Genomic DNA, 12,318 nt, shown 5'->3' with positions numbered 1-12,318 from the left:
TTTAATTTTTGCAAGAAGGGATGATCTAAATGAGCAGTAACTGCAACAGTCTTGATGGATTTCTTCTCTTCCCAAGAATTTTTTGCTATTACTACTTAGTTCTAGTAATCCAGATGAACTATTGTGAAATTGTGGCAAACTGTTAGGCATCCTATAGCCTTCACGGAGTAGAGCACACTTGGACTTTCTTCCTTCCAATAGTGCTTAGAGCAAATATACTTTTATTTTTCCTCAAAATATGCATGTACATTCAGGGCTCAGTGTAATATGAGAATTTATGAAGGACAACATCAGTCTTCTCAGAGACTGAATGAGGGAATTCCAGCAGTAATTCCTATCATCAGAGAAGGGAGATTTCTAGGAACTAGCTTTCCCTTGCTTTGTAGAGAGTATGCAATCCTGAGCTAATGCTGACTCAACAGTAACAGGGTGTGAGAAATTGCAGATGCAGCAGCTGTAATTACTTGAGGAGAATTCCTTGACTATTCATGAAAGATAAAAATTGAACCTCACATGCCAGTGGCAATTCTGAATAAATTAGTCAGTAAACTGATTAGATTGTATGTGAGTAAATTATAATGGGCAGGCAGTAACTGAAAATTCTCAACAGATACAAACTTTGCTATTAATCTTCTTTTAAAAACATAGATAGGTTGAAATATTGTGAATATATTTTAATAAGGTATTCAAAGAACAACAATGTTTTGGTTTTTTTCCTTGCTCCCGTCTGCTCCTAGGAAACCCCTTGCTGTGTCAGTACAATTACACTATGCTTGCCTATCACAAGAACTTTTGTACATGGCTCTATTTTTCATGGTATAGTTTCCTGAGATGTTAGCTCTCTAGACATGGAAAACAAACTTGAGCAGTATTGGCTTCGATAATTGCTGTCTGTGTTAAAATATGTGTGTGTTTTGTTCTCGGTAAGGAGTAACAGAGCACCTCTGTAATACAAATGAAGTCATGACCCAGAGAAAGTCACAACCTGTTAATAATGTGCATGGACTCCTGGGACCAAGGGGGACTCAGCTTTTTCCATGATGCATGGCCTTATGTGCCTTTTCATAAGAATTTTGAGGGAGGAGAAAAAGCTCTTGGATATACTGGAGATAAGGTGCTTAATACCAGTACTGGTTACTGATTATTTTCTTAGGGTGATTTAGGAGTGGCAGCAGTACTTAAATTTGTAGTACCACAAAAAGTCACATCATCTCTTGGCACTTATCATGGGTTTCAAATATTAGTGCTTATTGTTTATTGAGCATCATGGATTTTCTCCTTCAGATTTGTGTACAGAGATAGTTTGTGAAGGAGGGGAGCGTCAAGAGACTCCTTTTTTTTAGCAAAGAGTTTGTGAAAAGTCCTGCCTCCAAATCTGTGAGAGATGAAGAAGGCGGTTTCTTGGCACTGTCATACTAGACCTCCTTGGAGAGAGTGTCTCCACCAAACAGCTTTGAAGCTGCTAGTATTTAAAGTGACATTCTTAACCTTCCAGAAATGTCAGATAAAGATATGTTCACAGAAAGCTTGGTAGTGCCAGACAGTCAGCAGTCAGATCTGTGTAGTTAAGTAAAAATAAGCATTGTATTGCCCACAGATTTGCTGAGGACATGGAGATCTCTTGATTCTGTAGGTATGTCATTGGGAAAGATACCTTGTGATGCTTCCCTTTGGTGACTTGAGATATTTATGCATTTTTTTAGTTGTATGTGATAAGCCTGAGGGTTATCAGTGGTACACCACCAAATTTAAGAGCTGATTGCTTTTCAGCAAAGCCTAAGTATCACATTTTTTGAGGTTTCATGCAAAAATTGACAGCCTTCTAGAGGAGGGAAAGATGTCCGAATGCCTGACTTGACACTATTAACTGTCAGAAATATAGAAATACCAATATAGAAAAACGATTTTGTGTTTCACTAGTATTATCTAGAATTTAGTGGTCCCTGACACCTTGAGAACCCTGAACACTGGGCAGGCATGTGATGATACCTCTTCACAGCTCCTCCAATGTCCAGTGACTTCAAACCTGGGATATCCTGAAAAGTTTGGAGGTAAGATATTTTCTTAATAAAACAGCCTCCACTACTTTTCTTCCATGATTTTCTTAACTTTTTTTTTTTTTTTGCTTAAGTACAATTTTAGAGTCTACAGCAATCACTGTCTGAAAGCACCTACGCATTCTGTGCAGAAATACCCCACGCTGGCCATTTTGAAGTCACCACGTGGGGAGTTCCCTCGCCTGTGATCCACCAGATAAAAGGTGACTATGATGGCTCAGAATCAGCTTTAGTTTCATAACCAAAGAGAGGCTGGATAACAAACTACCCATGTTTATAACAGCTGCTGAGATGTCTTGAAATTGAACCTTTGTTCATCAGCATGAAATTTATTTGTGTAAATGGAATTAACAAAACCATGGAATTTTAAGTTTCTTTTCTTACAAAAGAAGGCTGTGCATTTGCACTGTGCATAAATCACTCAGCTCTCCTTAGCAATTTTTGCCCCTGTTGGCCTATATCAGCTTCTTTGTCTGAGTTGAAGCATTTCTAAAGCAGACTAAATATTTACATGGAAAAAAATCAACATTTTGGAAAAGTCTAAAGTTAATAACTCATTTGAGGAAAAATTATCATTATAAACTCAATATGGATTTAGTCTGTCTGGCCTGCTATTAGTCCCTCAGCGCCCAGACAGGCCAGCCTGGCTGCCAGTCAGCACATCAGGCCAGTTTAAAGTCAGTGACAGTATTTGGTGATGTGCCTCCATGGTGAATGGGAGAACAGGGGAGAAACAAAAGGTACTGTGGAAGTCCTTATAAGGAAGTATTACTGATGGAAATGGGAAGAACTAGAAAATATGGGAATGCAGCTCAGAGAGTATGAGAAGACCAACTGAGATTACTGCTAGGGGATACAGGAGGTCAAAATGTAAAGAATATGAAAGAAATGGATGAAAAATAAGGCTTCATTAGTTTTATTTCTAAGGAAATAACTTCCTTACTATCAAGAACACATTTTTGACTACAAATGAAATATTTGCAAACTATAAACAAAATATTTGCAAAAAATCATTCAGGAAATATTCCATAGAAATGTAATTGTCTCTCACTTAATTTACTATGCATTTAATCTTAATGAAATATTTTAGTTCATTTTCTTATATTCTGAATGGAAGAGAAAAAGGGTCTATGCAGAGGTACACTTCTCTTGCTATGAGGTAAGAGTTACTTCCATGTATAAGACACGTTTTTTATGTGAATGCTATATAGTAGAAACAAACTATATGTTTTAATACGTTAAGAAAAAAAATAAGGTAAAGCAAATGACTGGCCAAATTTAAAATCCATCAATTTTCCTTAAAATTGGTTTTCTGCTGTAATATTGTCTGTGAATTTCTTGATTCCTCAGTTACCAAAAAAGCTGACTTTGAGAAAAGAAAGTATAAATTTGTTCATATTTTTGTTGAAATTTCATGTCTCTTTATTTTTTAAAAGCCATATTACAAACTTGGGCACTCAGACTTAGCATAGCCCTAAAACAAAAAATGGTAGCAAGCCACTCTATAACAGAGCAGAACTAAATTGAAAGAAGGCTGTGCAACAAGCACCAGATATACTCGCACCAGAGCTGGGATTATTATTTGTACAATTTGAATCTTTCTTTTCACAAAATAAACAAAAAAACCCCAACAACAAATATTTAATGAAAAACCAATCAAACAAAAAAAACCCAAAAAAACCACACAACCCCAAAAATCCAAACAAAAAACCAACAAAATGACAACAAGAAAAACCCAAAGCAGAACCAAGGAAAATTTTTTTGCCAGAGCACAGATTCAAAAACCAGAAAAAATATTTGAAATGTTTGAAAAGTTACCAGTGCAATTCTTCTGGAAGTTGGGATTCTCTAGCGGGTGCCCTGGAATGCGGCACTGAAATCTGTGCTGCCAGAACTCAGGAAACCAGGGGTTGCGGGTGTTGGTGTCCAGCCGCAGTTTCAGGTAGTAGTCATCAAACGCCAGCACCTCAGGAGACTGCAGCTTGATAGTGATGCCTCCATTTGCTTCAGGTTCATAGCCTTCAATGACTTCATCTCTGTCTGCCCAACCGTCACTGAAAAGAGGCAAAAAAGCCGCTTATTACACAAAGATAGAAAGCTGGTTTTGGAAAAGCTACCAGCCAAAGGCAGGCCGGCACCCTTGGAAGGAAGTGATTAATGGGGAATCTAGAGATGTAGAATTCAGGCAGAAAAAGCAGAGCGATAACAACTTGTAATGAGCAGTCTGACTGATTTCGTGCAGAGTCCTCATTAACTCATCCAGAATAATGAGGTTTTATCTTTGTCCTTCTGGAAAGGTTATTTAGGCATAGCTTGTGCTGTGATATCCCTGTGACTGAAGAGATTCTGCTTAATTTCCGCTGTCCTGTAAGAGGTGGAAACTGAGAAAATTATTGTTGTTGAAAAGGAAAACGAGCCAGAATCCTGGATTTTTTTCAAAATAGACCGCAGCATGCATGGATCATACTGCTAGAAGAGAAATTCAAATCAAACATGACGTGCGAATTGCATTCTGTTGGAAGACAATGAAGTAAGACTGCTTGACCAAACCAGAAATAAAACCACATACTATTCTCCCACTTCATGGGATTTGTGCTAAAATGCTTTTTTCACCCCACATCCTTCTTCTTTTTATTCTTTTTTTTTTTCTTTTTTCTTTTTTATTAAGAAAAATGGCTTTCTGCTTTACTTCTTGTTTGTTCATATATGAGATGCTTTTGAAAACCTGAAGATAAAGCTCTTTCTTTTCAACATTATTTCATGGAAAGTCTGTCCTAACAGGTTTGAATAAAGTCCATTGGGCTTAGCATCTGAGCTTTGGCTTAGTTCTTTAGTTCTTTTTCTCCTTCTTTAAGTGTCCATTGATTTAGTGTCATTCTGCAGTTCTTATTAGCATCCCCCAAGAACAATGCTTTTACAGTCTAATTTAAGTGCAAATATAAGTCAGCCATTGCTTAATCTTAAAATGCTAGGCATGTAATGAGAGAAATAGATTATTCTGGCACCTCAGATCTAGGTCTATTGCATTCAGAATCAAATCAGCTGCACTGCTTCTGTGAATAGCAGACAGATGAAGCACTTCCAGCAGCAAAGAGCTCAAGAGGAAAAATGCAATTCACCACTGAGAGAAGTCTCAGATTCACCCAAAAGAGGGTTGCATCCTGAATTCCAGACAGACTGAAAGAAGGTCTTTGTTAGAAGCCTTTTACCACAGCCTTGAGAAGAGTGTTGTGGTGCAGACCATTACCAGCTGAGGGCATTTATGAGACATTCAGCACAGGTGTGCCTGAATCTCTCCAAAAGAAAATATAGATGATTTGAAGTAGCAAGCTCTGTCACAGTCCTGGTGAAACAGCTGTAAAGTGAGTATGTACTGGATGTGTGTGAGCTTTTGGTCCTCAGCCACCAGACTAAACAGCTGCATGGCTTAGTTGGCATTCACATTAACTGCTGCATTTCTGCTCTGAGCACCCAGGAAGAAAATGGCAGTTTTCCATGAAAATACAGGAAAACCCATGTAGTAAATTCTTTCCACATCTGAAACACAACACATGCCTCTATTATGGAAGTTATTTGAGACATGGGGCATCTGGCAGTGCAGAGTAATCAATGCATTCCTTTCAACCTAGTCTCAGGATCTCAAAAATCTGTATTTTAAGATGACATTCCATGGTGCCTTCGAGGCAGGGTTTTTCCTCTGTTTCCCCCTTTGCCAAGGCCTTGCAGTAGAACCACCCAAAATTTCTGAGTTGACAAACTGCTGGCAAATATCTTCATACAGCATCAGATACTTGTGTGTGCCTGTTGCATTTCAAACACAGTATAAAAGCAAAGAGCTGGAGGCAATGCAGGGTGTAGGTCACAAGAGGGAGACAGCAATTTTGGAAGTGTCCCAAAGGGACTCTCTGTCAAGCTGAACCTGTCAGAAGCTGCTGGTCACTTCTTCCCACAGCCTGGGGTGCAGGTTACTCATGTCTGGTACCAATACAGCCCAAGTGATACCCACATGGCTCAGCCTCGGCCTGACAGCTGCACTTGAATGCCACAGGGGTGCACAGAGTTAAAAACCTACAATTTGTCCATCCCTGCTCCCTACACCAGCAGACTGACTGAAATTCTGGAAAGGGAAAGATGCCATGGTTCAACTTCTCTGCATCCCCCCACTCTCCACTTGTCCATATGCTGAGGACAAATAATAAAAAGTGCCATGCTCCCCTGACTACTTCATGACAGACCATGGTCTAGGTAATCCTGGTCTAGATAACCTATACAAAGGTAAAACCATGAAAATTAACTTTCTGGATTTCACATAATTCAAGATGGAAATTTTCACTAGAGAGGAGAAAAAGACACAATATTTATTTTTTATGTGGGGGAAAAGTAAGAAAGAGATCACTCTTACAGTATGAGTAATTAACTCCTAATTACAGAATTTCCTCATTATTTGTCACAATGTTTTTGGCTTTCAAACAGTAGACTCAAGCAGAAACATTAGCAAGACACAAGAATTAAGTAAATTGAGCCATTTTTACAAGACCTTGTTGAAATGAGGTAGTTTTTCTGCTGCTTGGATTCCTACCAGCCAAAAAATAGCTATTTATTTTTCCCCTCCCCTTCCCCAATACGTTTAGCTTGGAAAATGGCCACATAAATTCTGAAGGCAAAATGGAGCAAATCTCCAAAACAAGAGAAAGTGTATTTTGAGTTCTTTGAGGGCAGCTCATTGAAAAGTTCCCCTAAATTGGAACACAGATTGACACCTAATGTTTCTTTGTCTCTTTCTAGCCCCAAATATTTTTTATTCTTTTTTCAAGTTCCTCAAATTTTTAAATATGTCTGATAAGTCTCATCTTCAGCAAAATGTGAAGAAGAATCACTGGAATCAGAGAAAAAATGGTTGATGGGTATTGAAGCTCATATGGGAGCTTAGCTCTACTTTCAGTAAAATCAAGAAAGCAAAGAAGAGTCCTCTGGCTTCTTGGGGGATCCATGCCATCCTGGCAGCTGCAGGCTGACTGAGGTGAAATTTGCCCTAAGTGGGATGTGCAGCCCTACATGCAGCTGTGGGAAGATTATTAGAGACCCAAGATCCCGTTATAACATCTTTATGGATTCATTTTTGCTGTTTATATATGTTAAAAAAGATTGTCTGAAAGCACTGCACCCCTGTCATATGAATAAATGGAGAGTGGTCCAGAAGATGGTGGGGAAAAAAATTACATTTTTATTGCTGGGCAACAGCATGATACTGATGGTCAGATGACAGTGACAGAATCACAAGACCAATAGCTGAGTCAACATAAAAATGAAATTTCATTTTAAATAGGAAGCACATACTATTCTTTTGTTGTCAGAACAAGTACATTCCACCTACTATCCTCCTTTCATCCTGCTGAATAGCAAGTAGCACTACGCGTAGCACTTTTTGCTAGCCGGTCTTTCCTTGCCTTTGCTACAGATTTCAGGGGATGGCCCAATATCTATTACCCAAACTGCCATCCCAAACTGCTTACCCAAACTGGTAAGTGTCCATGTGTGTGACAATCTAGCCTTGAAAGGTGCTGGGTACCTCGTGCAACTGTTGATCTGAATCTCTGTGAGGGAGTTTCAAGTGTGATGACAGAAACAGTGAGGGAGGGAAGAGCATGTGGGTGTCAAACTAGCAACCACTCTTTTTGCTCTTAGGAGAGAAAGAACAGCTTTTGTTATGGTTTTGTGGTCTTTATCACAGTCAAAACGGTCACTGATATTCTGCAAGCTGCTCTTGGTCCAAGTCCCAGTCTGGTGACTGACATTAATGATACCAAATCCAAATTTCAATGTTCACTCACAAAAAAAGATCAGGTGGAAAGGGAAAAAGCTCAAAGCTACCCCAGAGGATGAAAAGTCCTAGTTACCACTATCACAGAGGGGGTTTGAAGAAACAAAGCTCAATCAGTTTACTGTTCTGTTAATATGTGACAATGGACATCACTGATTTGTGGCTTAAGTATCTTAGCCTCTCTATATTTTCTGAACTGCAGTCACATATATTCTTGTGACACCGGGAGAAATGGAATGGATTTCCAATTTCCTCTCCTCTTCCAAACATGAATACTGTCAGCTGCTTTTCACAAGGGCTGATGAGACAACCAGCAATCAGCCTCTCTATTTTCATCTCTTCAGGGCTTAACTCTTAAGTGATGCAGCAGCAGCTCTGCTCTGCTTCTCAGCACAGTGCTCAGAGAGCTACTCATCCAGATGCTTTTTCCAAACAGGCAAACCTACAAAAGTAAACACACTATTGTTTATGAGGACTGCTTTCCCTGTGATTATTGTCAAGTTAGCATCCTTTCACACGTAAAGGAAATGAAACACATTTGTTAGTCACAGATACTGACTGCACCCTTGATCCCTGCACCCTTGAATTGTTTGATCTGACTGACCAAAGCTATAGAGGGCAATTGATTTAGAGTCCTCTGACTGGAGAGCTGCAACTCCCTTTTGAATTAGCTGAGATTATATTTTCTTAAGAAGTTTTCATTCATTATGAGATATTTTCTTTCTCTATGGACAAGTTATAAAAGAGAAGAAATTAAGAGCAGGAAGCCCTTTGAAATGCTAAATGAATTATTTCTGCAATAATCCTTCTGACTACAGCAGATATTCTTGTCATTATAAAACCAAATAAATCAATCATATTAACATGATTTCTATCTCTTTAGTTTCAAGTATTCAACCTTCACAGTGGCTCCCTGCAGCTATACTATTCAAACAGGGTGGCAGGGAACCTGCCACTGTAGGTGACCATAACTGTCACCATAGGTAACCATAGGTGACCGTAACTGTCACACAAAAGGCTCAGAGTCTGCATTCTTGCCTTGCCTCCTTTCCACAAAACTAAAGTCCGTGTCAGTACACCTCCCCTGTCATGTTGATATACATCCCTGCAGAGCCCAGTGCTGAATGCCTTATTGCCACACTCTCAAAGCTGCCAGCTGGCCTGCTGTTCTGTCAAACTTCTAATGCATTTAAGTATGAGGACAGCACCACTCAGAGAACTCAACATTCAATAAAGTGCCAAGACATTTTGTTGATTTTTTATTTTTGTTGATATGTTATTTTTAAAAACAATTATTATATGCTGGATTATATACATATGTTTTTAAAAGGCTGGACATTTTAATTGAAAATACTTTTTGCAAAACTGTCCTTATGTGTAGTAGTCAGACACTTCTTTTCTGGAGTCTCAGACACTGTTTATGTAGAGGTATTTCAAAATGTTACAAAACCCAAAATAGTGCTAAGTAGAGTTTAAATAATTTGTTATTTGATTCTGGCAAATACCAGTGGTCTCAATTGCTAGAGCTGATCAGACATGAAAGCCTGCAAATTTCATTTTCTCATTTTATAAAAGTCTTTTCTGACAGCATCCCACTGGAAAAGTCTGCACACATTCTCCTGTCTGCATGCAAGAGCTGTCTAACTCCTCTTCTTTACTGGCAGAATGGATGGAAACAGAGCTCAGCCAACCCAAAAGCCAACCCAAAAAGTAGCAGTGTGGCAAGTGGAATAATTTCATAGGAAAAAAAACCCCAGTGTTGCCACTTGCTATGATCATAGGTGGTAGAATCAGACCCAGAGTTACTCATGAACAGCTCTGTAGCTGACTGCTCAGCTGCCTTCTTCTGGGAATAGATTTTTTTAAAGAATCCTTTAATTCACCAGCCTGATGTGAAGAGAAAACACAATTACCTTATTATGAAGGAGGATGAGCCTATTCTCTGGCAATAAGGAGCACTACCAAAGGTACTCAGTGTCCGTGCAATACATGCCTTAAACAGAAGATGCCATGTAAAGGAAATTGCAACTGTCCAATACTCACAAGTCAGCAACTCAGAAAGTGACTTTCCTCCTTAGGTGTATGCACTGTCAGTCAATCCCAGCAGTCAGCAATGTCAGCTGAAGGGTGCTGATCACTATTGCTAATGAGTATTGTTGCAAACATGAGAAACAAAAAGCCATTTTTTGCACTTACTCATTTAGCTAATTCACCAGAATGACACACTTGCATTGAAAGGTGGGAGTCCTTTCTTTGGTTGCCAAGCAGGAAATTTTAAAAAGCATAGTTTTACTTTCACCTGTGTTATAATCATAACAATATTAGGAAATTAACCCCCTGGCAACAGATAAGCCTGTATGTCACTGCTGGCAAGAGCAGGCTGAAAGGCTGTGTATTGTCAGTCTGTAACCTGAGGCCTGCTGACAACAGACTGATCTCCTTAAAACCAGAAGAATCAAGTTCACTAAATTTTCTCAGCTGAAAGGAAGACAAACAGGTGATAAAATACAATCATAGAACGGCTTGGATTGTAAGGGACCTTAAAAGTCATCTAGTTCCAGCCCCCCTGCCATGGACAGGGACACCTTTCAGTAGACTAGGTTACTCAAAGCCACATCCAGCCTAGCCTGGAGCACTTCCAGGGATGGGGCGTCCCCAGGCTCTCTGGGAAACCTGTGTTAGTGTCTCACCACTTTCACAATAAATAACTTCTTCCTAATATCCTATCTAAACCCACCCTTTTTCAGTTTCACTACAAGCCCTTGTAAAAATTTTCTCTACATTTTCTTGTAGGCCCTCTTTAGGTGCTGAAAGGTGCTATAGGCTCTGAAGTCTTCTCTTCTCCAGGTTTGATAACTCTCAGCCTGTCTTCACAGGGGTGGAGCTCTGATCATCTTAGTGGCCTCCTCTGAACTTGCTCCAACAGGTCCAAAACCTTCTGGCTCCCCAGAGCTGGACACACTACTCCAGGTGAGGTCTCACAAAAGCAGAAAGCTGGAAAAGCCTCCTCTGATGTAGGCCTCAATATAGTCCAGTAGTTTGGCTCCTGCATGTACGGATGGAGCTGGGTAGGAGTCATCACCTTCCAAGCTCCCTGTCTTTCTCAACCAGTTTCACAAAGTACTCTGGGATTCATATGTGTTTCCTTTTCCCACAAACTCTGCTGGGGTCAAATATATCCTGAATTCCAGCCTTTAGATTTCTCCAGTTTAGTCACCTCCCTAGGTCACTCTTTACTAAAATGAGCTGAAAGCATGGGAATATCAGTTCTGCACACTGGAAGCATAAGAAGAAAACCACTGAAACTCCTTCTGGGAAAGCTTTAGAAAGCAAAAAATAAACAGAAGACTGCTGCCTTGATGATGTCATGCACACACAAAAGAAGGTACATTTGGTGCCAGACTGAACAGATTTTAGACTGAGACTGAAGAGCATGTCAAGGATCAGAATGACTGAAGAAGAGACTGGTATGATTTACCAGTTAACCCTGCTCCATTTGAGACAGCTCTGTGTACCCATTATGGTTTCATTTCTAGTGTCCTACAGGAGGTGCTATTTCCTGAGAGAAATTGAGATATGAAGTTTAAAAAGTTTAAAAATAATTCCAAGGCCACTTCCTGGAAGTGATTTGTCACATTTCTTAGTAAAATTTCTATCCTTGTCAGGTTCGCTTCATGACATTTCATACAACATTTTTCGCTTCCCATTCATGATTACTGAAAGCTCACAGTCACAGTAGCACATTAGTTATTATATTTTACACAAACAAAAAATGTTGGTAAGGGCTTGAATCTTTTATTTAGTCAATCAGAGATTTTTTTTTTGAATGAATGACACTCTGTAAAGAACCTAAAGTTGGTAAATGACAGTTCACAATGTTTCAAATTATCATCATTCTCTTCCATGTGAATGTTCAAAGTTTTTGCACTGTTCATTAAAAAATGTAGATTATAACCTTGTGGACCATGATGGATTGTATTTTGCAAATATGTATTTACAAAGGTTTTAATTATCATATGTGGTGCATATATTTGCATGCAATTTGCATAATGTAATTTCACTGCCTATCATGCAGGCAATATCTTGGAGAGTCTTTACTGTGAAGACTCTTGATACATTTGGCATTTTTAAATGTAGTTGCTGCTTTTAGGCAGGAAAGGTTTTACTGTTCTCAAGAGTGCACAATGCTGTATATCTTGGAAAATCAGCAACCATTCATGTATTCTCTAAGGCAATGGCTGATTTTTAAAAAGGGATGCACATGCTTTCACCACAGACTGACAAGTGGATTAAATTCTTGCTCTGCATGTTTGAAATTCATAACATGAGGCATCACGAAAGCACAGTATCTTTTCCAAATGGAAGCATGCGTGTGGAGAAGAATATCCAATTTTAAACAAACACACACAAATTGGAAATTTTAATCTTAGCACCGTGCCT

The 12,318-nt window shown here is 39.2% G+C and overlaps 1 protein-coding gene across 2 annotated transcripts in view; it reads right to left on the bottom strand.

Moving 5' to 3' along the window:
• Positions 1 to 12,318, bottom strand: part of GRM1 (glutamate metabotropic receptor 1) — a gene marked incomplete at both ends in the record, with an annotated part of 177,674 nt that overhangs the window by 62,128 nt on the left and 103,228 nt on the right. For both annotated transcript variants that reach the window (XM_084201589.1, XM_084201590.1), the window contains one exon: positions 3,876 to 4,111. In XM_084201589.1, the coding sequence (XP_084057715.1) occupies positions 3,876 to 4,111 (236 nt within the window). The remainder of the gene's footprint in view (positions 1 to 3,875; positions 4,112 to 12,318) is intronic.

This window comes from Fringilla coelebs (genome assembly GCF_963513975.1).
Source record: "Fringilla coelebs genome assembly, chromosome: 3".
In the NCBI taxonomy this organism is placed as follows: domain Eukaryota; kingdom Metazoa; phylum Chordata; class Aves; order Passeriformes; family Fringillidae; genus Fringilla; species Fringilla coelebs.
The sequence above is the reverse complement of the archived record's forward strand: the minus strand, read 5'-3'. Positions and strand labels throughout refer to the sequence as shown.